Source organism: Seriola aureovittata, chromosome 22 (genome assembly GCF_021018895.1).
Source record: "Seriola aureovittata isolate HTS-2021-v1 ecotype China chromosome 22, ASM2101889v1, whole genome shotgun sequence".
Lineage (NCBI taxonomy): Eukaryota > Metazoa > Chordata > Actinopteri > Carangiformes > Carangidae > Seriola > Seriola aureovittata.
In genome coordinates, this window is record NC_079385.1 from 13,058,878 (window position 1) to 13,083,955 (window position 25,078).

The 25,078-nt window shown below is 39.9% G+C and overlaps 1 protein-coding gene across 4 annotated transcripts; it reads left to right on the forward strand.

Moving 5' to 3' along the window:
* The first annotated feature begins 8 nt into the window (after nt 1-8).
* Nucleotides 9-14,949, forward strand: lrguk (leucine-rich repeats and guanylate kinase domain containing). 4 transcript variants are annotated; one of them, XM_056367098.1, is made up of 21 exons: nt 9-463; nt 690-743; nt 980-1,081; nt 1,254-1,335; nt 1,517-1,617; nt 1,890-1,971; nt 2,100-2,224; nt 3,402-3,545; nt 4,156-4,236; nt 4,528-4,614; nt 4,745-4,851; nt 5,478-5,600; nt 7,003-7,099; nt 8,879-8,992; nt 9,410-9,611; nt 10,520-10,633; nt 11,146-11,309; nt 11,643-11,731; nt 12,146-12,214; nt 13,514-13,632; nt 13,948-14,949. In XM_056367098.1, exons 1-21 carry the CDS (start codon nt 335-337, stop codon nt 14,160-14,162), a joined length of 2,400 nt encoding a protein of 799 aa, XP_056223073.1. In that variant the 5' UTR covers nt 9-334; the 3' UTR covers nt 14,163-14,949. The 4 variants fall into 4 exon arrangements, with proteins under 4 accessions (XP_056223073.1, XP_056223074.1, XP_056223075.1 ...); XM_056367099.1 differs by having other exon boundaries at nt 5,481-5,600; XM_056367100.1 differs by lacking the exon at nt 690-743.
* The last annotated feature ends 10,129 nt before the right edge of the window (nt 14,950-25,078 follow it).

The following is a 25,078-nucleotide window of genomic DNA, read 5'->3' on the forward strand; positions in this document are numbered from 1 at the left end:
CTTCTGAATTAACTCTTTTAACACCCACCTCCATGCCAGGATTTGGATTTGTATATTTCTCACGTTCCTGAGTTTTAAGTTTTCCCTTTCTCTTTAAATACCGGTGGAGTTTAAACTAAGATATCGAGATGCTCACAGTAAAAAATACACCACCCACAATTCCATTTACCTCGCACATGTTGCTAAGCGACAGCGGTGGACGCTTCATATGAAAGCTAACTTGTTAGCAAGCTTGAACACGGATATTTAGACTTTTTTTTATCACAAATCCCTGACATTTACTGCTTATCAGTCAGTCTTTAGTCCCCCGTCGCCGAATTGTCTTCTTGAAATAATGAAGGAAACAACGAGTCAACAGTTTTCCTCAGCGTCGCCTAGCTGCTGCCCCCAAGGGTCCCTAGCTGACGCTCCCTTAGCAGAGGCTTTCAGCTGCAGTGAGCTAGAAGAAAGCAGAGAAATGGAGGTAAGGAGTACGATATTTTAGCTGGTAAAACAGTGTAAGCTCGTGTTGTATTACGTCATTCTTAAACTTTTTTGTTTCAGTGTCTTTCATTCATTGTTTTCAACTTAAAAAAAATGCAAGCTAATGTGTCATTGTACCAAAGTTGAATAAGTTCGAAAAGGCATAGTGACTGCATATCAGTGAAGCAGTTTGAATAAACCTCCGTATTTGTTCCGTTATGCAACAGGTAAAGCAGGTAACCTTGTTCAAGAGGTCTGGGGAAGTAAAACAACACAGCAAGGTCAAATGGTTGATTATTTGCAATTTGTAATAGACGCATTACCATCAATTTAAGTGTGCCTCCTTAAGCATAATCTCTCTATGCGTGCTTGTGCGTCCTGCATGAATATGTGCATGTGTGCTTTTAGGGGACGCTATGAGCTCTAGATGATACTTATAGTAGCCTCATGCTATATGCTATGCAAAACTTCGATTACGATTCTAATAAAATAGTACATTTCATTTGTATGCCTACAGAAGAATGGTGTTTTAACTGCTGAGCTGGTTTCCACCTGTGTAACCCAACTTGGACGTTTTGGCACTGGGCTGCAGCACTTGTACCACCACCTGTCTCTGCCTGTAAGACACATGCCTACACAGACAGCATTTGTAAATGTCATTATATGGCTTGCAAGTGTGTTTATTATCTGATTTACCAACACAAAGCAATTCCTGACATTCACATTGTGTCTCTTTGCAGTTTCATTTTGAGACAAATTTGGTTTAACCAATGTTTTATTTTATTATCTAGAGTCACAATCTCTGTGACATCTCTGTTTTGTGCAATTATGTCCATCTTCAAAAGCTGGAAGTGCCACACAACAAAATTAAAGGTGACTTTTAGTTATTACCAGCGTCTCTTTACTCTCCTTTACTCCTACAGACTTTTATATGAGTTGGACTATTTTGCAAAAGGATATAATAAGACCTGATTTATTTGCATTTTAAAATTTTTTGCTTTCTCTTGCTGCATTTACGCTGTGGTTGTTTACTTTAACTTTTCCCATTTGCTAGATTTATCCTGTGTGAGCAACATGCCCTACCTCGTCATCCTGGATGCTTCTCACAATGAAATTTCTAACTTCTTTGGATTCCAGCCACCCAAGAACCTAAAGGTAAAGCGGGACCTTGAGCTGACAGGATAAGACAACATTTGATTGGTGGCTTGGGCTTCACTCTCTCGTGCTATTCCCTCAAGATAGGCCTGGATTTCCATAGCCCATCTGTAGTCACTTTGAATATGCTTACAAGGCATTAACTGCCCTTGAATGACAGTGAACTTTACTGAATTGAAATTTCTTTCACATACTCTATAGATTTAGCCAAAGGATTTCTTTAGTGAGATGTACTTAAGACTTTTGTTAATAGTGTGCTGCTTTTTTTTCAGGAGGTCAATTTCTCCCATAACCGTATAACAAAAATGAAGGATTTATCAGCCTATTCATCTCTTAGTAAACTGGATCTGGACTGTATCCTTACTGAGCAACATTTACATTCAGCTTCTTCTTTGCCTATATATGATAATATCTGTCAACAAACGCATTCTATTCACATGCATTTTGTCTTGTATATTACGCTTAACATTGCCATGTCTCAGACAACAGCTTCAGGGAGATCATTGGTCTTGAGCAATGCTGCAAGCTCACTCATCTCAGCCTGGCAAACAACAAGATCTCAAGGATCAGTGGTTTGGACAGTCTGCTGCTCACACATCTCTGCCTTGTAGGTTCTCCTCTGTTACAGTCAGAAATATGATGAACAGGTGCATGTTCACACATTAACATTCATATGAACAGTATGTACAAGCACAGACTTACAGTACATATATGCAATTTTAACAGAAATTTAATTTTTCTTTGGATGGCATTGTTTTACAGGAGGTTGTTTCCCTTCGTGTACTGTATACACAAACACTGTTCGCGCTAATTTGGAGTTGTACTTCCTTGTTGTGTGTATTATACCTCATGTATACTCAATTTCACCTGGTTCTGTTCATCTCTCCTTTCTGTCCCCTCTGTCTTTTCTTTATGTCTCTGTTTTTGGCTGAATTTTCACGTTCAGTAAAACCCTGGCCCCCCGTTCGAGAATCAACATATGGTCCAACAGCAGGTCTTTTCTCTCTCTCTCTCTTTCTCTCTCTCTCTCTCACTCTCTCTCTTTGCTTGTGTGTGTGTGCATGTGTGCGCACATGCGTGTTCTGTCCTTTATCAGTGTTTCCTCATTGTCAGCAGCCATCGGTCTGGCTGTGTTTGCCCCTGTCTGTAGCTTTGCTTTGGGACCAGCTGCTGGTGTTTGAGTGAGCCTGGACCAAGTTCAGGACACACACACACTCATACATACCTTGTCCATCCAGCATCCATCTAATCCCATCCCTGACCTCTTTTCTCACATGCTGCCTCCCTAAACAGCACGGCCCTGTCAGCCAACCTGTTTCCCAGCCCATCACAGCACCGACCCAGAGCTTCAAGGGACCAGCGCAGTCACCCACCCCCACTGACAGCAGCCCTCTGCCAGGCAACATACTTGGCAAGAGCAGGGCGAGGTGTGGCCAGATAGATAACAACTTTAGTGAGAGGCAGCCTGGGGACCCTGACAAGGGAGGAGTTCCCACGTCTGGTTCTTTAGTTGGTTAGCGTGCTGCGCTAGCACCTCGCCAGCTGTTTGGCTGTCAGTCCTCACCTATCAGGATTTAGCAGAGAGAGGCAGGCCTGCCACTCAACTCAGTACTGAGGGGAAAGAAAGTTCAGGCACCATGCAAAGCAACCATGGCATGTCCTAAATATTTATTAGTGGGAATCATTGAGAGGATATAAAGTAGAAGTGGTAGTGGGAAGCCACTTATGTATGCATGAATATCATGTACTTGCCTCACTAATTGTCCTGTTTTCTGTCTGTCTAGAGGGGGAACCAGCTGGAGAGGATAGAAGGGTTGGAGAATCTGAGGAGTCTGCAGGTTCTTGACTTGTCTCTGAACCGCATCACCATTCTTTCTGGTCTCCAGAACCTCCACCAACTGGGCTCCATCAACCTCAAGAAAAACCTGGTACTAATCTGAAAGAAACTTGAGAAAAAACTTGTTAATGGCAGAAATGCAGTAGTTAAGGCTGAATCTCACATGGGATTAAACTATAAATTAATGAGATTAATGTTCAAAAACAAATGAATATTTGCACCATAAATTTACTCAAAATAGGAATAGCCTGCCCTATGAATTAACAAAAAGGAGCACTATGATACAGGGAATTTTCAGTTTTACAACTTGAAGTTCATATAAATGTTGAAGCACATATTGTCACAATGTGTGAGTAGGTATGCATTTAGTGTTGTTTGAAGATATCTCAATAGGATGCATAGCTGTTTTAGCATAAAAAACCTGTCACTATTTTTTGTCACCCTGCCATGTATACCTGTAGACTAGCTAGTTTGGAAGTTCTGGTCTAGGTGAATGAGTTAAACTGCACCATCAAATATACAAGCAGTAAATGACACACATGAGGAACAATATCAGCAATCACTTATACAACAACAAAATTCAACTTTGAAAAAATAGTTGTTGACAAGTTAGAGAATGAATCTTCAGCCTCAACAAGTTTATGATTTTAATAACTACAAATGAACTACTACACTGCATGATTTTATGTTGTTTTTTTCAGATTACTGAAATTCAGGAGTGCAAGCACATTCATAATCTTCTCCTATTGAGGGACCTCAATCTGCTGGGAAACCCTTTGCAGGTAACCCAAACCTGTACTGAACACAGACTACTACCATGAGAGCAGTACCATGCACGGCAGAGATCAACTTTTCTGCATCTACCGTCACGCATTGTGTACCTGCCTGTATGCATTTGAACTTCTATGATGACTTCCATCTGTATATTGCCTCTTAAAGTTGGTGGTATTTTACCCAGGTGCCTTTCTTGAGTGTATTCAGTTTGATGATACATCACAGAAAATGTATGTGCTTTCATTATGGCTCCACCATATGTTTTTGTGTAATATGTACCATATGAATGTGATTGGTAGGAGCAACAGGACTACAGACTGTCAGTTGTTTTCCTCCTTCAACATCTTACTGTGCTGGACCAAGAGAAAGTCACTCCTGAAGAGAAGGTATGAATAAACATCATAATCATTCTAAAACTAGAAATATTGCAGCTGGTTTAATGCGGTGTATATTGTATATGTATATTCCTTGTTTGTGGACTAGCTTAAAATAACGGTTACTAACCTTAAATCCCAGGTGTCATCAGTGAACAAATATGATCCTCCTATGGATGTGGTGGCAGCCAGAAATCACATGACCCACCTGGTGTATCAGCTGATGCAGCCTCAGATACTCTATGACAGGTTGGTACAAATAATACTACAAATAATAAAACAACATAATCATAAGGAGATAGGAAAATTTGAGCCTAAGCCTAAGCAGTATTTCAGAAGTGCATTCTTAATGTGAAGGTTTAAATATGATCCAGATGGGATGATAAGTCATAATCATACATATCTTGTAAAAACAACTACCACAAAGTTGTTTTCAAACAGGATTCAGCAGGATTTTATCTGCAGTGTTCCTGTATTGCTCATATTATCTTCTCTCTAAAAGAAAAAAAATTAGCTCATGCATCAGCACTTTTTTGAAAACATCCATCATCAGCAAATAAAATGCTGCAGCTAGAGTCAATTTAACATTCTCCTCTATGCTTCGAGAAAGAGCACATCCATATTGCCCACAAGGTTCCTGTTTATATTGACTGTAGTAGTAGCTTTCAAGAACGGAGAAGTTTGTGCTCTGGCTTCATGGTTTATCATACGTACTGTAAGTCTTGTTCATCCTTGGTAAGGGAGGTAACTGAGTTTGAATCTGTGTTTGTGTGCATGTGTGTCTGTGTGTGTGTGTGTCTGTGTGTGTGTGTGTGTGTGTGTGTGTGTGTGTGTGTGTGTGTGTGTGTGTGTGTGTGTGTGTGTGTCTCTCCAAGCAGTACTTTGCCCAGTGCAGACTCTCCCTATCCTATGCTGGTGCTGACAGGTCCTCAAGGCTGTGGGAAGAGAGAGCTGGCCCACAGACTATGTCAGGAGCTAAGTGAATACTTTGCATATGGGTCAGTCCCAGAGTATTTGCACACACATGATCACTCACATGTCCAGTCCTCAGAGACAGTGTTAATTAATAGCACATTATACTTTTACCACATGCACTGGTACTAAATTATAAATTAATAAATCCAGTAGAATAAACTCATATGTTAGGCTTTGAAATTACTTGGCTATTTTATGTTTGTTTGAGGTTTTAAAACAAGTTATGTTAACATTGATATTAGTGGTATGACAAGTAATACAGTTTGCTTTTTTGTATTGTTTACTCACTGCCATGCAAGTCAAACAGCTGCCCACTATATTGACTGTACTGTCAGGTCTGGTGAAGTAAAACAATGAGCTGAAAACTGCAAAGATCTGCAAATTGGGGTGTTGATTCTCAGTGGGATTTAAAGTACTAGCAACACTTTAAATGTTAATATAAGCAAATATATAATATACATATTACCTAATGAAATAAAGGAATCAACTAATCCTGAATACCTTAAAGATTGCTCTGGATTTTTTCAACTCCACATCAATATATTACTCACATGTCGTATGTACATTGAGAGAGTTATTGTTTGCTGTAATCATTACTCCTTTCCATATTGACCCTGAAGTGATTTCTTTGTTGCACAGTTGAACAATAAGGAGTTGAGAGAAGTTCTTTACCAAATCGCATAGTTAAGTTTAGCCACAGCTATAATGGTGTTTCGGCTGCTTCAGAAGTATCCAAAAAACAGGTCTTCATATTGGTCCTGGTTGTCGCTTGTATGTTAATGGCCGGTGCTGTATCCCAGCAATGTAAATAACAGGGCTTATCCCTCCACCACAACTCAGCAGGGAAGCTCTTTCCTAGAAACACAAACAAGGAATTTCATACAACAACAACTACATTATTTTGGAAGATACACAGTGAGTTTGTCAAACTCAGACTGTTGAAGTCTCATATTACAGGACCTCCTCATGGCCAGCATGGAGAGATGAAATGATTAAAGAAACCAAAAACTCTTTCAATAATAATAATGATAATACATTTTGATTATGGAGTGCTTTTCAAGATATGCCAGGATGCTTTAAATAACAAGTTAAGTAAAGCAACCAATGTGCATATGTAATTTGTGTATCACATACTTCTAAAACTCTGCAGCCATCCTTTAAATGCAGGGGCACACATACAGAGTTAAACGAATCAAACCTCCATCTTAAAGTAATGGCATATTCCTGGTTTTCAGCTGGTGGTTTGTTTTACTGTCTTGAGCATTCCAGAAGTCCAGGGGTCTTGTTCTGAAGTTTTGCCCCTCACTGGTCCTCTTTAGTGGTTGCAGGTCTAGGATTTACTCATACTAAGACCTCATAAATTATATGATTAGATATGACAATGAAAGATATGAGTGTTTCTCTACTTTGTGTATGTTTCCACAGAACCTGTCACACCACCAGGGGGCCCTACTTTGGAGAGGAGAATGGAATTGATTACCATTTTGTCAGTGAGGAAGACTTTCAGCACATGATTCACATGGTTTGTTAGCTTGACATTAAGCTCCTGTTTTCTCATCACAGGCCCTAGAAGTTACTGACAAGGTGACAAGGTTATTTTGAGTTCTGCACTCAAAATAATCTTAAGGGACACTCTCATAAGTCATTCATACATAGCAGTACTTGCCCACAAGATAATTAAATGGAACAACTGCTTCAACAAGTTTCTTCACTCACGGGCCATAATGATTTGAGTAGATGAGATGATTAGTTTTACCTGGGGCTTTAGAAAAATGGTTCCATGAATTTTGGACACATTTTTTTTTCATCTCGTCCCTCTTGTCAAACTGCATGTTATGCAAGAGTGGCGGGGGATGATGGATAGAGGTTGGGGTCACAAAGTCAATTTTACAGCAAGGTCTAGGCTGGTATTGATGCCTTTTGTCTACTCCATTAGAGGAAGTGGATCAGGTTAACTAGACAGTCTGTCCCTCCCTCTTTGTCCATTCTTCACCTTCACCCTCCATTCTTCTCTTGCCAACTACTTGGTTTATCGCTGTCCTGTCCTCCCCTTCTTATTCTTCTTGCACTCACCTTTCATGTGTCAGCTGCCCTCCTCTTCTTCAAACCTTTTTCCCTCAGATTTGTTCGTCAGTAACTATGCAATCATAACCTCTTGAACCCACTTCTTGGGGCTGTTGTTATACAAAATTAACCCCAATCAGCAGTCCTTGGTACTTATTATAGTCTTCGTTGTGCCGTAAACAAAAAGTAGGCCTGCTGTGTAATTATATCTGAATAGCTAGCAGTCTGGTAATATGGAATCACAAGAATCAGGTTTGTAATTGTGTGTTTAGATACTTTTCAATGACCTACTTAGAAAGGTTAAGGGACACACACAAAATGTTCGAGGGAGCTTACATTCCTCTTCAGAGGACACATAGTGTATCTTATATAAATTGTGAGAAAAAAGTAACAAAATATAAAATGCAGTGTGTCGCAGTTAATGAGTTTCTCCTGCACTATTATGATACAATGTGAACTTTCATAATGTATGCAGTTCTAAAAGGCAGAAAGGACAGATTTGAAACTATTTCTATTGGGGTAAACCTTGACAAGTTAGATTACCAGTCCCTTGTTGGCACACTGTTTACTGGCTCCACATGTGGCCATTTAATTGACAGGCCAGTTTCAGTGTTGATTTTACAAAGTCTGTGCTCTCCAGTTGCTGTGTTTTTAATGTAGCAAACCACAGCAGTGGTATAAAAATAGGCTTCAGTAAAGCAATAGAAAACAATTCAACGCTTTAAAAACAACACTCCAAAATTAAATTTGCACAAACAGCTACTAAATCACTGTAATAGAATTCACAGGACAACTTTTTCTTGAGAATCATAACAAATAGTTTCAATTTTATTTATATATCTGAATTCACTTTAACTAACACAAACCAAAAACCAAAAATTGTTGGATTTGCTCATAATCTTGTTGAGAGTTATAAACTATGCTGTTCAAGAAAAACTGCCCCAAAGGCTGGCAGACAAAAGGTCAGAGGTCATGTGTGAAAGGTAACAAAAGAGGGATCTTTTTGCCCTGACCACGAGGTAAAAAGTTCAGTTCACAGGTGGGCCAATGACTTCAGGTTGTTAATCTTGACAGAACACCCTGGAGTTGTGTATGTGGGTCTAGTATTATGTCCACTTTAGATGATAAAGGTGGCTCATAACTTTTCTATTCGTTGTACCATGATGAATGTAGGGCAATAAAGCGGTGCACACACCTCTCTCATTCTTTCCCCTCATAACCGGAAATTCCCTTTCAGGGTAAGTTTATCCAGACCATGCCTTATGGGGGTCACAGCTATGGTCTGACCAGAGATGCCATAGAGGACGTGGCCAGAGAAGGACTGGCCTGCTGTGTGCACATGGAGCTGGAGGTATGCATATACAAAACTCATGTATGAGAGTTCAGCAAGTTGACTAATAACGAATGTGGTCAATAAAGCCAGTCTAACAGCAACATAGGATGTATATAGTATGTACCATACATACATGTTCATACAATTATTGTATTTATAGTAAATGTGAAAATGTGTTGGTATGATTGTAATTTGGGTGAACTGATTGGTTCACCCAGTAGCATAAGATAACCCCATCTTCAGCAAACCTAATCATCTGGGAAATAATTTCAACTTTTGTGCTTTTAATTACCAAACCACCCACAATCTACTTAGCTGTAACCCCCCAAGGAGTGACTGTGAATAATACAATTAAACTAAAATTTAAAGTTGGAATAAAAAGAATATCAAACCTGCTTTGTTACAGAAAAGCAAACAGCTCGTCTGTCCCCACAGGGTGTGTTCAGTCTGAAGAACAGCTACTTCGAGCCTCGGTTCATCCTGCTCATCCCTACCCAAGTGGAGAAGTACAAAGGCCACCTAAAAAGCCGTGGTCTCTACACCCCAGCACAGATTGATATGGCTGTTTTACGTATAGAGCTCTACGCAAACACCAACAGGCAACGGCCGGGATTCTTTGATAACGTTATTCCCTCTGGTACAGCAAGGAAGCAGTTTGTCACTGAATTATTTTTATTACAGCATTAAGTGTATTCACTCATCTACATTTCAGAAGACATTAATGGTAATTTAATATTCCCCAGTGGCTAATTCAATCCATTTTACTAATTAGTCAATTAATGTTTAATTGCAGTACAGTGTTATAAATATTTACAATTCATTTTCAACAAACATCAATTTTAAGCTAAGAAAACACTTAATTGATTCCCAGGGGAGATATTTTATCTTTGCACATGTTCAACCTTTGGATATCATTTTTGGGAGAAAGAAATTGGGAGGTCTTGCTCTGATTGCTCTGTTCACAGGCAGTTTGTCATTGAAGTGTCGCAAAGCTAAAGATATCCTGTCTCAACCCGGCTTAGTGGAGTCCAGGCATCATTGGTATAGCCTTAGATAAATTAACACACCTCACTAAAATCCATACACTACACTTTCAATCCAATTACCACATGTATTAAGGGCATGTAGCTACAGAATAGCTGTGTTTATCATTCCCTCATGAAAGCACTCAGACATGTTAGCTGTTTTCTTAATGAGATCAACATACAGGGAGTGCGGGACACTCATCACTTTTATGCACTGTTTGCTAGCACCTCATTACACTAAGGTCATCATTCCCATATCTTTGAGTCATTACTGTTTGATGGGAGATGCATTGGCTCTGTTCACGACCACAGCCTTTTGTCCATTGGTGTGTGTGTGTGTGTGTGTGTGTGTGTGTGTGTGTGTGTGTGTGTGTGTGTGTGTGTGTGTGTGTGTGTGTGTGTGGTGTGTGTGTGTGTGTGTGTGTGTGTGTGTGGTGTGTGTGTGTGTGTGTGTGTGTGTGTGTGTGTGTGTGTGTGTGTGTGTGTGTGTGTGTGTGTTCGCACTTGGATGTGTGACTAGATGACTGGGAAGAAGCCTACCAGACACTGAAGCAGGTAGTGAAGGAGTACCTGCTGCTAGCGGACCAGGAAGAAGAAAGCAACAACAGAGCATTCCCTGACAACATCTCCACAGGTGTGTATTTGTTTGTTTGTTCAAACAAAGTCAACAAAATCAACAGACTTAAAGCATCTGGACACTAATTTTGTAAAGGCACAGGGTGCAAAGTACAATTAGGTGCCCCTACCATTTGTTTTTAGGGGGCACGCCACCAATTTTACATGTCAAAATCAATTTACTAGTCCAAGGCAGTACTACTCAGCCCATTAAAACTGTTGCATGATGTTTTCTGTGGCTCTGGAGAAATTTTGTAAAGTCTGAAAACTTCCTCAAGTGACATTACTTCAGTAATTTCCATTTGATCTTGAGCATTTTTAATTTGTCCCTCAATTTTATGGAAGTGTAATACTGAATCACTGGAGCGCCACTTTGAATAATTATTAAGGTGATTATAAATTAGATTTGGTTGTATCTTCATGCTCTATGTTGTACATTATATGTTTATATATGCATTTTGTGCCTGTATGCTCTAACCATCATACATACACACAGTGTTGATATTGATATACAATATCTGTCTCTCACAGCCTCAAGTCATGAGCCAGTGGAGAAGCCACCTTCACCCTCGTCGAGGTCAGGATCAAGGACACTCACGTCACACTCTGACACAGCTCTTGACCCCTCAGATTCCTCCTACAGAAACTATTTTACCAAGATCCAAGCAGAGCTCAGCCCTCAGAAGAACACCGCTGTGAGTTACAACATGCCTGATGAAAAATTTACTGGTAATGAAGCCTGTAACTGAATGCTAAACAGACATCTTGACTATATCAGGTTTATGGAAAAATAATCTGCAGTCCTCTGACAGGATGCTGGCTTTCCTTTTCCTCCTCATTCTACTGCCGTGCATTACTTATGCTTCCCATTTTCCACCCCTTTTTGTCCCTTTTAATCACCCTCCACATCAACTTGCCTCTCCTCTTTCTCATCTGCAATCCCTGTTTGTCTCTCCTTCATCTCACCTTTGTACTTCATCTTAACTTCTCCTCTTCCTCCTCCTTCTCTTCCCCTCTCCTCTCTGCAGGAGCTGGCTTCCATCAGGAGGCGTGAGCAGCTGGTGAGAGAGGCTATAGTGGGGAAGAGTCCAGGGGTCTACAGCCAGCTCTTCAAAAGGTTCAATATAAGTAGCACGCACTCAACGGCACTCCAGTGCTTAATTTGAAGTGGGAACTCTCAACTGGGCCAAATTGATTTAATTGGAGCTCTTGTCCTAACTGCTTTTTGATGATTTGTTGTGGGTTAGTGTTTGACCTTGAGGTTGAAATGACAGGTGCCCAAATTATTTGAATCTAACTGTTTGTTAATATAATGGGCTCGTTTAGTCGTGCTCTCCACTCAGTTGTCCTAAAATATACCTGTACCTGTTACCTCTTCTAACTACACCAAATATGCATGAAAACAAGAGTGAATGATTGCATATTTTATTCTAGTGGACTGTGTGTTAATGTCTGTGAAATTGCTTTTCTCTGTGATTTATACTGGTGAAGAAGAATTATTGAATTTAGTCTTATTTTTTGTTTATCACAGCTCTCCTCAAACAGCACCATCATCACTGCAGCATCATGATGCTGGTACTCATTTTAGTGAGGATAGCAGGTAAGGACACATACACACACACACACACACACACACACATACTTACAGGTGCTCATATATTCATACCCATGCAGTTAAAATTCCCATTTAAGGCCAGATGTTACTGTATGAGAATAACAGATGCATAGACGTACTTCAAAGCTGTGTAAGATTTCACTCTGTACATGGTTTCTAAATCCATAATAATAGCTTTTTTTTGATTTATGATGAGGGGAGAGAATTTAGAAGAAGCCTTGTGGTTTCATAAAACACAATCTCAAGCTGAAAATGTAGGAGCAGGAAGCTGCTTTGTGGTAGTATTCTTTTCTCTCTAGGTCTGTTTTTGCAACATATGTTCACTTTGTGTTCATTTTACTGGTACAAACCATGTGGGGACACATTTGAGTATACATCCCACACACATGCACAAGACATGCATTTGCTTACACACAAAGACACCCCCTCATGAATTCATATTTTCCGGCTTTTGCTTAGTACATTTACACTAAATAAACAGGCTTGCTGCACAAATATGGATTTAATTAGTCATACATTGACATAATATTTGTGGTTATGTGGGTGTATGGTGCATGCAGCAGCACACAGCTTTCTTTCGCCTGCACAAATTAGCAACATTATACTTCATTTCTTCTTCTCAAAGAAGACATTAAAGATACACGCAGAAATACTGTGAGTGTTCAGTCAAATTAATTTGTTGCCTGTGGGATCATGTTCTGAGAAGGCAAGTTTCACGCAACTTGTTAAAAATCTTCAAGTTCTGTCAATGCAGTCTTGAGTGATACATGCCCCCAGTGTTTACAGTTAGCATTACTCAGACCTTCAGTATTTCTGTAGAGGATTCCAGACACCTGTCTACTTGTAATGCTCTTAACAGGGATGTGCCTTTACTTGTGTGTTTCTATCTCACATATTGTTACAGAAGATCCTGTTGTATGATGGGATTTTTGTGTAGTCTGTGTGTTGGTGTGCATGTGTTCTTGCGTTTTTATGGTCAAGCATTATAGAACAGTCTAGTTGCGGAAAATAAATGACAAAAACTTGTATCTGTTTGTTTATTGCGTACCAATAATCATCCCCCAATTATTATCATAAAACTGAAATTGTGACGTTTGCATTTTGCAGTATGATGGTAACATTTCCAAAACCACATCTCTAGTTTTTGTGTTTTTCTCACTTTTGTCACCATTCCCCTGAACAACCTGCATGGAAGCCTTCCTCCCTTTTCTGCCCCCCCCCCCCCCTTTGTATCTGTGGTTTATCTTTCCCTCTATCCCTTCTTTTTCCTATTTTGACAAGCAGCTCAGATGAGTCTTGTGCCAGTTCAGCACTGTCTGTTCCCAGTTCAGCTGGGGCCTTGTCTAGCTTAGTGGAACCGCTAGATATCTCTCTCCTGGGACACACCTTGGAAACACTAAAAGGTTATTATTGCTTGTTTGTTTGCTTTTTGTCATTTGTGGCATTTCTGTGTTGATATATACAGTGTGTATATATAAAATATATATAAATAAAAAAAAATATATAAAATCAAAGAGAAGAAAGATTTTCGAGCTGCTAGAGGACAGGGAAAAAGACAGTTTGTACACCTACTATTTTAAAAACTTAGAACTAAAAATTTTAATTTTTTGTCAATTTTTCATGAGTACTTTAGTAATAATAAAGCTGACTGTATGAGGTTCTAAAGATTTTTTGCTGTGTTTCCATATCCTATAATAAAGAAAACATTTCTATTTCAGACCAAAACCACGATGACCCTCATCCAGACACAGATAGACTAGCTGCAGTTGTGTCCCCCTCTTCTGATAGACGTCCTGGATCCAACATCAAGCCCATCCTGCCACCGATCCCCACTGGACGCAAGACGCCTGCAGCCCCCAGCCCGGCTCCTTCTCCAAGACCCAGCCCAAAAGCAGCAGTCACAGAGGGAGGTGATGCAAACATGGAGCAATAGCTTTTTAGGTTTTAGGGTATCTGACATCTAAGAAAGTTGTAAATATTCAAAGTAACAGCTTTTTTTAAGAATAAAATTTTTACATTGGAAGAAAATGAAATGAAGTTGACAGTCAACCGCAAAACCACACATTAGTCGCTATCTCCCCACAAACTACACAGACTGTGATGTGTTACACCCAAGCAATACTTGAGATTAGGTTTCACTGTCAGCACTTGCCTTTTCCTGTGCTCTGGTACTCCTGCCACAACATGCCGGGATCTTTTGCACTTGCTATATACTGTATACATGATAAGTGATGCCGGTAATGACCATATATAAGGTAACTACAGTATAATTATAGGCAAAGTTGTGCTTTTCCTCACTCATGTGTTGACACACATTATGATTCAGGCTCACACATAAGTTGACAAGTGTGTTGAAGAGAACAGCTTTTTCTGTCTTTTCATATTAATATGTACAGATTCATGACTATAGGAGGTATCTGTTCATCTTGGAAAAGTTCATGTCTACAAAGTATGTGGTTCATTTCATGTTTTATGAATGCAGCATTAATTTTCCTGACACTGAAGTGGTATTATGCTTCCCACTGTTCAGTAATCTCATCAAATAGAATTTGCCATTGACATCTAGATACTGATCTTTTATGTGTGGCGTAGAGCTCTTGTCATCGGATGATAAATACATCATTAATCTTTATCTCCTCTGATGGGATTATTTATTCAACTGGAAATGCATTCATATGGAAGTTGTTGACAGGTATTAAACAGTGAGCCATCACAAACAAGTTAGTGTGTTTTTGTCAGTGTGTGCGGTGTGTGTGTGTTGCACACAGCCATCCGTATGTTTGTGAGTTTGGCAAACGTTGCTCATTGGTGCTTCATAGTAAATTGAAATTACCATCTGTCACAAATGTGTGCATTGCTTATTTAACTGGTGCCTCAGTCAGTCTGCTCGTGGGCGTGTGTGAATGTGCACATATATGCATGTTCTGTTTCCTGGGCTGTATGTGTGTATGCAGCACTGCGACACACACAAAACACACCTGGCCATCCATCACTGTCTTGTCTTTCAGGCAGCAGATGTTGCAACCCTGTCATAATTCTTTTGCAGTTTGAAACCAGACAGTGTCTTTAGGGCCCCTGGGGTCTAACCTACTTACACCGCAGCCTTCAATCCTTTCTATACCTTACCATGGACTAACATGGCATCTTTGTGTGAATTAGATTGAATGCAGCTATGTGATGCTGAAGGTATGCAAAAGTCTTTACCCCATTTAAAGATATAACATAAGGTTCAGATGAGAAGAAGGGAACTTTGCTTCTTGATATTTTGGATGTGTAATCATATTTACTCTCTAACACTTATAGAAGCCTTTGTCTTTGCTTGCCAATCTATTTTTCACCGTTACTGTCTGTCTGTCTTTGTGCCTGTCTGTATGCAGGGTTACATGGAATGACTACAGAAGCTACTGCGGCATATTAGTTCACAAATGTTTAACTGGATAAAACGGTATAGAGTTACTCTCATAGTTATTACTTATTTTGTGGGCCTTCTGATGATTGTGATCTAACACATGCAGGGACGATTTGCCTGTAAGAAGTAGAGCCAGACATTTGTATGTCTACCTCTCTCTGCTGGAGTCTCTGCATCATAAACCTTTTCAAAACATTGTCCATAACAAAAAAAAAAGTTAAACAGCATAGAGTGTGTGTGTCTGTGTCTCTGTGTGTGTACTATGCACCACTCTGTCTACTGAACCACTCGTCTTCCCTCACTTCACCAGCTACTGAAAAATAAACATGTCACACACTTTCATTTAGACATAACTCCTCAAGACAGCGACACTTTTCACCACAGAAAGAAGGAGAGCACATTTTCTGGGAGAAACAAAGACTTGCTTGCATCTGAGATTTATGTCTGCAGGACAACGTTGTTACTGCATAGATATGCAGAAGCACGTTATCAATTTTCACAAAGCTGAAGTGCCCGATGTTATGAATTAATTTTTTATGATATTTGTAAGACTTGAACAATTGGAGGAAAGAGAATTAATCTATATTTTCATTCCAGAGAGGATGTTGTAATAAATAACGGAAATGGTAAGAAATAACAGGAATCGGAAGCAGTACTACATCAGTTTGACTGAGCAGATGTCAGCCTTGGTTCTAATATGGCACTATGGTCTTCAATTGTTATGTTCCTGTGTGAATAAGTTTGATAGAAAGAACACTAGTCTCAGAGTTTCAGAGGTTCAATTCCCGTCAAGGAAATGTCTAAAACATGAATCAGGCTTTTTGAACAGTTTTAGTGTGTGATTTTAAGACTTTACTAAAACAATACTATATTATACTATACTGCACTATACTATAATATACTATGCTGTACTACTCTATACTATACTGTACTATATTATACTATACTGCACTAGACTATACTATGCTGTACTATATTATACTATTCTGTGCTATACTATACTATACTATTATATACTATACTGTGTGTGTGTGTGTGTGTGTGTGTGTGTGTGTGTGTGTGTGTGTTGCTTCAATGAGCACTGTACTTACTCAACATGTTACTAGTTTGAACTCAAAGGGATGGTCTTTAGACAGCTAACGTATTCAGTCATGTATTCAGTAGTCAGCTTTAGTTTAATAAAATGATTCTCTCATATTGTCAGAGCTATTTCCACACTCTATTTCACTGTGCCAACACAGGATGAATGATTGACTGAATCTGCTATCATTCTCAAGACAGTTCAAAAAATTATGTGGATTGTTTGAATATTTTTAATCGAATCAGAATTGTCAACGGTGGAGTTAAATTACACTGGGCTCACAGGTGCGATGTTCAAATATAGTACTGTCTTAGTCAACCTAGAGCTTTACTTCTCCATCCATTCTCTGCCCACTGATAGATGAGATCCTTCTTGCCTGTTCCTTCAGGGTTTTTCAGATACCAGGTCTTCTGACCAGGTGGACACAACCATCATGAGCCGCCACAGTACCGCTTTCAATTATACCCTGTCTTTACAGTGACAGTGATTTCTTATTACATACTGGGCAGCTAGTTTTCCTTACTGTGGGTTTTCCTTTTACAACATCTTGTGAAAAGACAGGAGGAGAGAGGGCGGGTTATGAGGCTGAGAATGGACTTGGAAAATAGTCTGTGAAAGTGCAATAATATGTTAAAGGCACAGCTGTTAACATGGTTACTCACCTCACGCATGTGGAGTGCACAGTGTGATGAAGGAGCAAGGACACACCTGCTCATTTCAAGCTCAAACACTCACGTCCTTCCAACAGAGATTAATTGATATTCTCTATCTCTGATGGTCCCTGGTGCCCAAAACATAATTCTTTGGCTTTCTTTGCGTCTTCATTTGAAAAACCTTTCTTTTTTCTTTTTTTTTTTTTTGAAGAAAGCACAGGTGGTTTGAAGAACAGAAAGTGAATTGATAGCACTTGACACTGAAAGCTGGTATTATTTGTACACTTGCATCAGTAATTCATTTAGTGTATATCTCTTTTGACAGTTCCTTGAACAGAGAGATTGGTGAAGGTAAAGGACTATGAGGACGGACAGTTCCCACGTGTTTTCAATTTGTGCTGAACTTGCTGTTTTGATTACTGCTGGAAGCACTGTACGTTGGAACAGCATGGATTACTTACTGTAGTGCTGACCACTGGCATGTGGTGGACTCTCCGTCTTGCTCTTTATCCCTCTGTTTCATTCTTACTACAGTACATTTACCTATGTACAGTTCCAAGAGTGAAATATTATGAGTAATTAAAAACGTTATACTCACTTCACACAGCACTACATTAATTTAATTTACTAGTTACTTTACAAATTAAGATTTTACATACAAAACATAGGATCAGCTTGTAAAATATGATACTTCTTTAGTTATGTAACTGTACATTATGTAGTAATGAGTTCTGCCTCCAACATTTAAATGCAGATTACATCTTAATTCATCACTTACAATGATCAGATAATAAAATATGGATACATGTACCTTGCTAATTGTATATAGACATTCATGGTATAGTTAGAACAACTCTTATTTACAGTATGCCACCATTTATAACCACTTACAAGAACACTTCCTTTAGGCCTCAATTTGAAGTGCTTATCTCATTTGCCAAATATTTTCTTCCAGTATGTGATCACCGACTAAATAAGCATAAATGATGCTTCACCTCAAGGGTAAGAGCCACAGACTGGATGCTGTTACCAATGGTAAAGACTTAGCTATTTCAACAGGAACCCTCTGGATTTATCACAGCAACCTTTGTGTGCTTGTGTAGAGGATGTTGGAATAGGTCAGAGTGGTGATATAATGAAAGCCTAAATAAGACACACACGCACACAACACACACCTCTGCATTAACTCTGCCGCATGATGTGGCGCCACACTCAGTAACTATGGCAACGGCACTCTGCACTGCACCTCCCTGTGTGTGTGTGTGTGTGTGTGTGTGTGTGTATAACTCCTCACTGTGTTCCCTGCGGACAGATTAATTCCCTGCCAGATTCATTCCCTGTCAACTTGCTGAAACAAAAAGTTTCTGTTTTAATTAGTTCGGTGCAGTGTCTCGCTTCATCTATCTATCTGTACCGTGTCTCTCTCTCTCTCACTCTCACTGTCTCTCTCTCTCCTCCTCCTCCTTCACTCTTCCTCTTGCTCTCTAGTGTAATTAAAGACAGTCAGCGCGGATAATAGAACCGTAATAGTGTGTAATTGCAATAATCAATACAGAGTGCATACTAAGGAAGTCACCATTCATCAATATACAGATATACACAGATGTGGGTGGATGTCTCACACAGCTAATGCATACAAACTTACACTGTGGTTTTTTATGTACTTTATGAGCATTAGATGAGAAGATTGATACGACTCCCATGACTGTATGGTAAATATAAGGTCACAGCTAGCAGCTAACTAGCTTAGCTCAGCGTAAAGGCTGGAAATAGGGGGATACAGCTAGCCTGGCTCGGTTAAAACTGATTAAACAGTCAATATATGTTGTGTTAATTAGCGAGCCTTATAGATGCTGGTAGGTAGATGTGATTATCTTTGACGGAGCCGGGCTAGCTGTTACTGCAGGTTTAAAGTGCAGTGTTTGAACAAACTCTCATTTCTGAGATGCACTGTCATCTCTTTTTTACTCTCAGGCTGTTTATCTGATTTGCATGTTGCTTTGTAAATGTCTGATATTGTTAAGCTTAGACTTTCTCCTGGGTGCAATGACGAGCAAACTGTAAACAATTATTTTTTTTGTGGTTGTGTGTGTTGACAGACGTATCCATGAATGCATGTGTTTGCTTGCTTGTGCTTTTCATAATGTTTTCTTCTTTTAATTATATTCATATATATTTTACAATTGTCAAACACACACATCAACAGATGTCATCTTGATCTTGTTACTTTCTACTGCTGGTTCTGATAAGCAGTATTACCTCTTTCTTTTCTTTCAACCATTTTCCAAACCCTTATCTGTCCATCATTTCATGCATCCATCCCATACATTTCATATATATTAGGAGATATTCCAACAAAGAATTTCAAGATGTTTTTGTCCACAGAGGTGATCTTTATATAAAGTATATTAAGGGACTATATTTTTGAATATTTACTGTATGTGTGGTGTATTTATTTTGGCTGAGTCAAAAGCAAACTTTTCAGGCTGATTCTTATGAAAGACACAAACTGAACCGCCACTGTTCAGCAAAATTACATAACAGGATTTGTTGTAAAACTTTCAACTTTTTTTTTAGCTAGCTTGCAAACATTAGAGGTGACAAGCTAACACAGCAATAATGTCCAAAAAGTCAACAGAAAGAAGACTTAACTGGACAGAGGAAGAAAACACACACACACACATACATATATTTCTATCTTTCTCATTCCTTCATCTCATTCCTCATCTGGCTGGTCCCCTCAGGCTGTGGGTCAGGTGGAGGGAGATCTATGTAGGTGGAGGTGGACATGTCCAGACAGATACCCTTACTGGAACAACACTGCCCCCTCCAGGGTGGGCTGACCTCAAATGGGATCCAGGGAATGGCCGCCTGAGGGGAGCAGGGCTCCAGCTGTGCTGAGAAAAAGGAGATAGTGTGATATTGTCCGAGGGTTTCTATGATAGTCGGATGAGATTTCAAAGTCTGAGAGCGAGTGTGAGAGAGAGAGAGAGAAAAGTGTGGATGTGTGGATATGTACATTTATTTGATCTTTTCTTTGATTTTTAAGGGTTTTGACCTTTGATCATACTGTTGACCTTTGCTTTGACATCGGCTCTCCGAAGGGTGACAACAGCAGTTTTCATAAACTTTTTATCTCCCCCCCCATCCTCACCCATCCCCCATCTCTCTATTTCTCTCTTCCTGCCGTCTCTCCGTCTGTCTCTCCCTTTCTCTCTCCTCCTCCATGTGTTTCTCTCCTTCTGCAGATGTTATTCTCCTCAGTCTGCCTCTTCACCTCCTCTACATGTTGTCTCCATCACTTCCATTTCTCTGTCTCCCACTCTTTACTCTCCCGTGAGACGTGCTGAACCATACAGCCAGAAAAGATAGACCCTGCCACTAATGCACCATGTGTTAGCAATAACCTCCCATTTTGCTCCTTCTTCTTTTTTCTCCCTCTTTCATGCTTCTCTCTGTTCAGGAGCTTTGTATTTCATGCTGTCAGTCAAAAATCATTACTTTTCAGCTGTTTTACTCAGGCCTCTTCCGTTTCTGCATCACTCCAGCCTCTGGAGGTATTCTCATTACATTCTCCTCGCTCTCTGTCACTGTACCTTCTGCTTTTACTGCCTCTTTTTCCCAGCCTCTCATTTTCCAAAAGTTGTTGCCTTCTGCACCCACAGTCCACTTCCCATGAAATCAAGTGATCCGCTGAATATCTGCTTGACATAGCATCCTGAGGAGGTAGAGACTCCAACTACATCCCACAAATTACTGTCCTCACCCCCCTCCCCCCAACTGTGCCATGCATATTAAATTAGACCAAAGAGGGACATTTCAAAGGGCATGTGATGGGGGAGAGGAGTCAAAAGAGACGATCACAGCAGAGGGACAAGAGGCAGAGGTGGATTATGAGGACAAAGGTTATGTGACGGTTGTGAAAATCCCCAGGTGCCGCCACTTTGAAATCCTTCACTCCACCATATGCTCAAGCCCTAATAACTTTGTGATCTATTTACTCCCTGCTAGTCAGGGTTTGTGTTTGAGCGCAAGGAGTTGATGTCAAACGAGACCATGTTGGTGTGTGTGAATGTGTGTTTGTGTTTACCTCGATTTGTTTTTGTGTCCATAAAACCTGATCAAAGTCAGCAAATAACAACCCTAGCTGCAGTTAATGAAAACACACACCAGGTCATAGATAATGCTGGGAATTATGCTCCTATCTTTTTTTCTACATTGTTGAACCACATTTATACCTCTCCATCTCTCTGTTCGCTATCATGTTTATATGCAAAAATCTACTTTCCTGAATTTTTATGCAAACACTTACTTTTGTATTATGCCCCCCACCCCCCATAATTTTCTGTTCCACTAAGTACTGCTGCAGAACTCCAGTGACCTGCTCTCAGCAGACATACAGCAGACTTGTCTCTGCTTGTGGGTGTGGGTGTGTGTGTGTGTGTGTGTTCGTGTGTCATCTCTCAGCCGTAGCCACATGCAATATTGTACAACACAAGAAGACACATTCCACCGAGTTCACTGCCTGACTGATGGAGGGAGTGCATTTATATTTATACTGGTTACACAGAGTCGTCAAGTATGAGCTCATTTCCCCAGTTAAGGTCAAAGTCAGGACTGGGTGAATGCAGTTGAAACTCTCACCCATGAAGTAGCAGAATATTTTGAATATCAAACAAAAAAACACAACCCACAATAATGGCTCATGTCAACAATGGTTGGATTAGTTGCATTACTGTTGGGAAGTTTTTCTTGATGTCAGCAAATCCTGTGTGCAGCCAAAGTCTGATAAAGCTCATTCCTCTGTGACCTCCATTCCTGTCCAAAACCTTTTAAAAACAAACTTCTTAGCCTTCAATATGATCATCGTGGTCACTGTAGTTCATTTTGATACAACCCACATATATTGTCCTGCTGCTGTACATGTTACTAGTGCGCCAAATGTGTATTAATCCGCTGCTGAAAATAGTCCTCAACACATGAGTTATTCACTCCTGTTTGAGTAAAGTTTGCTACAGTGCTATGAACAGTAATATACAGTGCTGTTTATAAAGATTATCTCTTCAATGGGAAGCAGTCAACCTTGGGCTGAGTGCCACAGACAGGGTAGCAAAATCAGAAAGTTTTGACAGATTGACTAATGCATTGTTGACAATAGCAAAACCACAAAATATTGCCAGTCTTATTCTTTAAGACTGATATCAGTATAGCTAACATACGTATAGACTTGTATCTATTTTAAATAGATAGATGGTGATATTTATGTTTTAATCTCAGTGTAAGGAACAATGTTGATTATTTGCATTGTAACATTGTACTATTCCAGTGCTGATGTTGCTGCACTGCATACCTGAGCAAACCGTCCTTCACAGTCCTGCTCTGTGAGCTCAGTGAGTCAGTTCTGCTCTGCTCACTAAAGCTGGATTAGGTTTAGCTGTGCAGAAAAAGTACAAAATCATAACTCTTGCAGTAAACTCCTTCAACACAATTCCATTTATAACTTAACTCTTTTTGGTTTCAATAAATAAATAACTAAATTTTAACAAGGGATCAGTATGAATTGTCGACCGTTGGATTAGCTGAGTGATGCATGAGTGGACAAAAGCATACAAGGTGCTAAATATACAGAGCTGAAAACAGCTTTCCAAACTGTTATACTATGTTCATCGACATAGACATAAATGCTAAATTCAGATAATGAGTGTTCAACAATTACCATGAAATCATTTTCTGTTCTTTTCTGCCAGATGGGTTGAACAGAGGTTGCTGTCAGTTCTGTCTACTTCTCTCATCTCCTCACTGAGATGAGGTCAAGTTTAATTAGCAAAGTTTAGTCAAAATTCCCATGCTTTTACCAAACAGTATGATTTCACAGAACACCTGGATTTACAAGTCAGTAGCTTAACCTCCCTGTTGTTTGTGCTTTCCAGCCAAACGTTTGGCTGCCAAGTGAGAGGACTCTGTATGAGTCTGTAGGATGAAGTGCAGCAGGCAGGCAGGGACCCTGGCTGATAAATCATACAAAATAACTAAACACTTAGATGAATGAAGGCGCGCACACACACACACACACACACACACACACACACACACAGTGCTAATCTTTCTTTTTTGAACTACTAAAGGTTTTCCTTTCCCCTTGAGCAAAGCATCATCATCATATATGCACAGTTGAAATTCTCTGTAGACGCTGTTTAAACAAGTTCAGTCGAATCCTGTGTGAGTGTCACAGACAGAAAGGGATGTTTGGAAGCGAGGATTCCTGCTCTGCACTGGGCTGTGATACTGAAGGTGATTACAACATTTCCATCAGTAGTAAACAGGCAGAAACACATGTCTGCCACTGATACATGTGAAAAAAAAAACATTGCTTATTGCCTTGTCTCAGTTTTTTTGACAGATTAAATACCTCATTCCCTGTCTCCCTCTAGCTTTGTCTCTGTGGTCTCTGAAAGGTTCAAAAGTTAAGTGTGGACAGCTGCTGCACTTTGACCCTCTGCGGTTGTCTAGTTCCTAAAAGTCCCACATGCATGTAAGCCACCTCTCCAGGTCAGACACACGCTCATCAGTCCTTAGATACAAAGGGTTGTCTTTTGTCATCAGTAAACTGAATCTCTTAGATCTGCATGAGCTACAGTGTACTGATCACATAGTATATACATTATCTACATTATCTACAGTCACAGCATCTTAACTGGCTGGATGGCTTTTTAAGTCATCCAGTCATAATTTGATGTGGCTGTAATTAACATAATTGTGGCTTTAAATTTCGGTGTAATCTGTATAATCATGACATTATGTACCGTAGCTAAATAACACACAATCTGCACAATCTGATGCTCATAATCATACACCGATTTTTAATCTCTGGTCTTCAATTTGCAAACATGAGCTGAAGCTTTTGCTGTTATGTTAAGACGGAGGGCTCCATGACAGGCCGAAACCAGAACCACAACCAGGAACAGTCGTTTCTGTCATGTTTCTAACTCACATTCCTACACGTGTATCTCTGGTTTTCTGCCTGTGCTGAATATTGGATTTACTGTGACACTGTGTTTTCTTAAGTACAGTGTAGAGAACTGGTTATGTTCATTGTTTTGATATCCTTTGTCGGCTTCAGAGTGGTAATTGGACACACACTCATGACTAATTCTTACAGCCCAGACTTCTGCTGCATCTCAATTCTCTGCTTTGGTGCAGCTTGTCCCATCAAACCAGCCCTCATGTTGCAACCGCTGTTTTCTTCTGTTGCCATGACAGCTCATATCTCAGCCGGAGACGGGAAGTCGCATGGTTTATGAAATTAATTTAACATGACAAAAATTGTCTGCAAGAGACGAGTGCCGAGTGTGTATACATCAAGGGTATAGATGTGCGTGCGTGCGTGTGTTTCTGTCTTCTGCACACTGTGGCTTATCCTGTCTATGTGCATCACTGCTATGTGTGTGTATGTGCAGGCTTGCATGTGTTTGTACGTATGTTTGTACTGCTAAAAGGCTTGGCACAGAGCAGACCTTTTGTAGTTGGCAGCAGTGGGCACTCTGCCCAGCTTGTATGGTTTATGGATGTGAGTCAGAATTGCATTAGCCTCAGGCCAAAGAAAGACTGCCCATCTTCCCGGTGGGAAAGCACCAAATGTGCCAGCACTGACAGCATTAACCAGAAACTGATACAAGCATCAAATCTGCCTGACACATATCTCATGC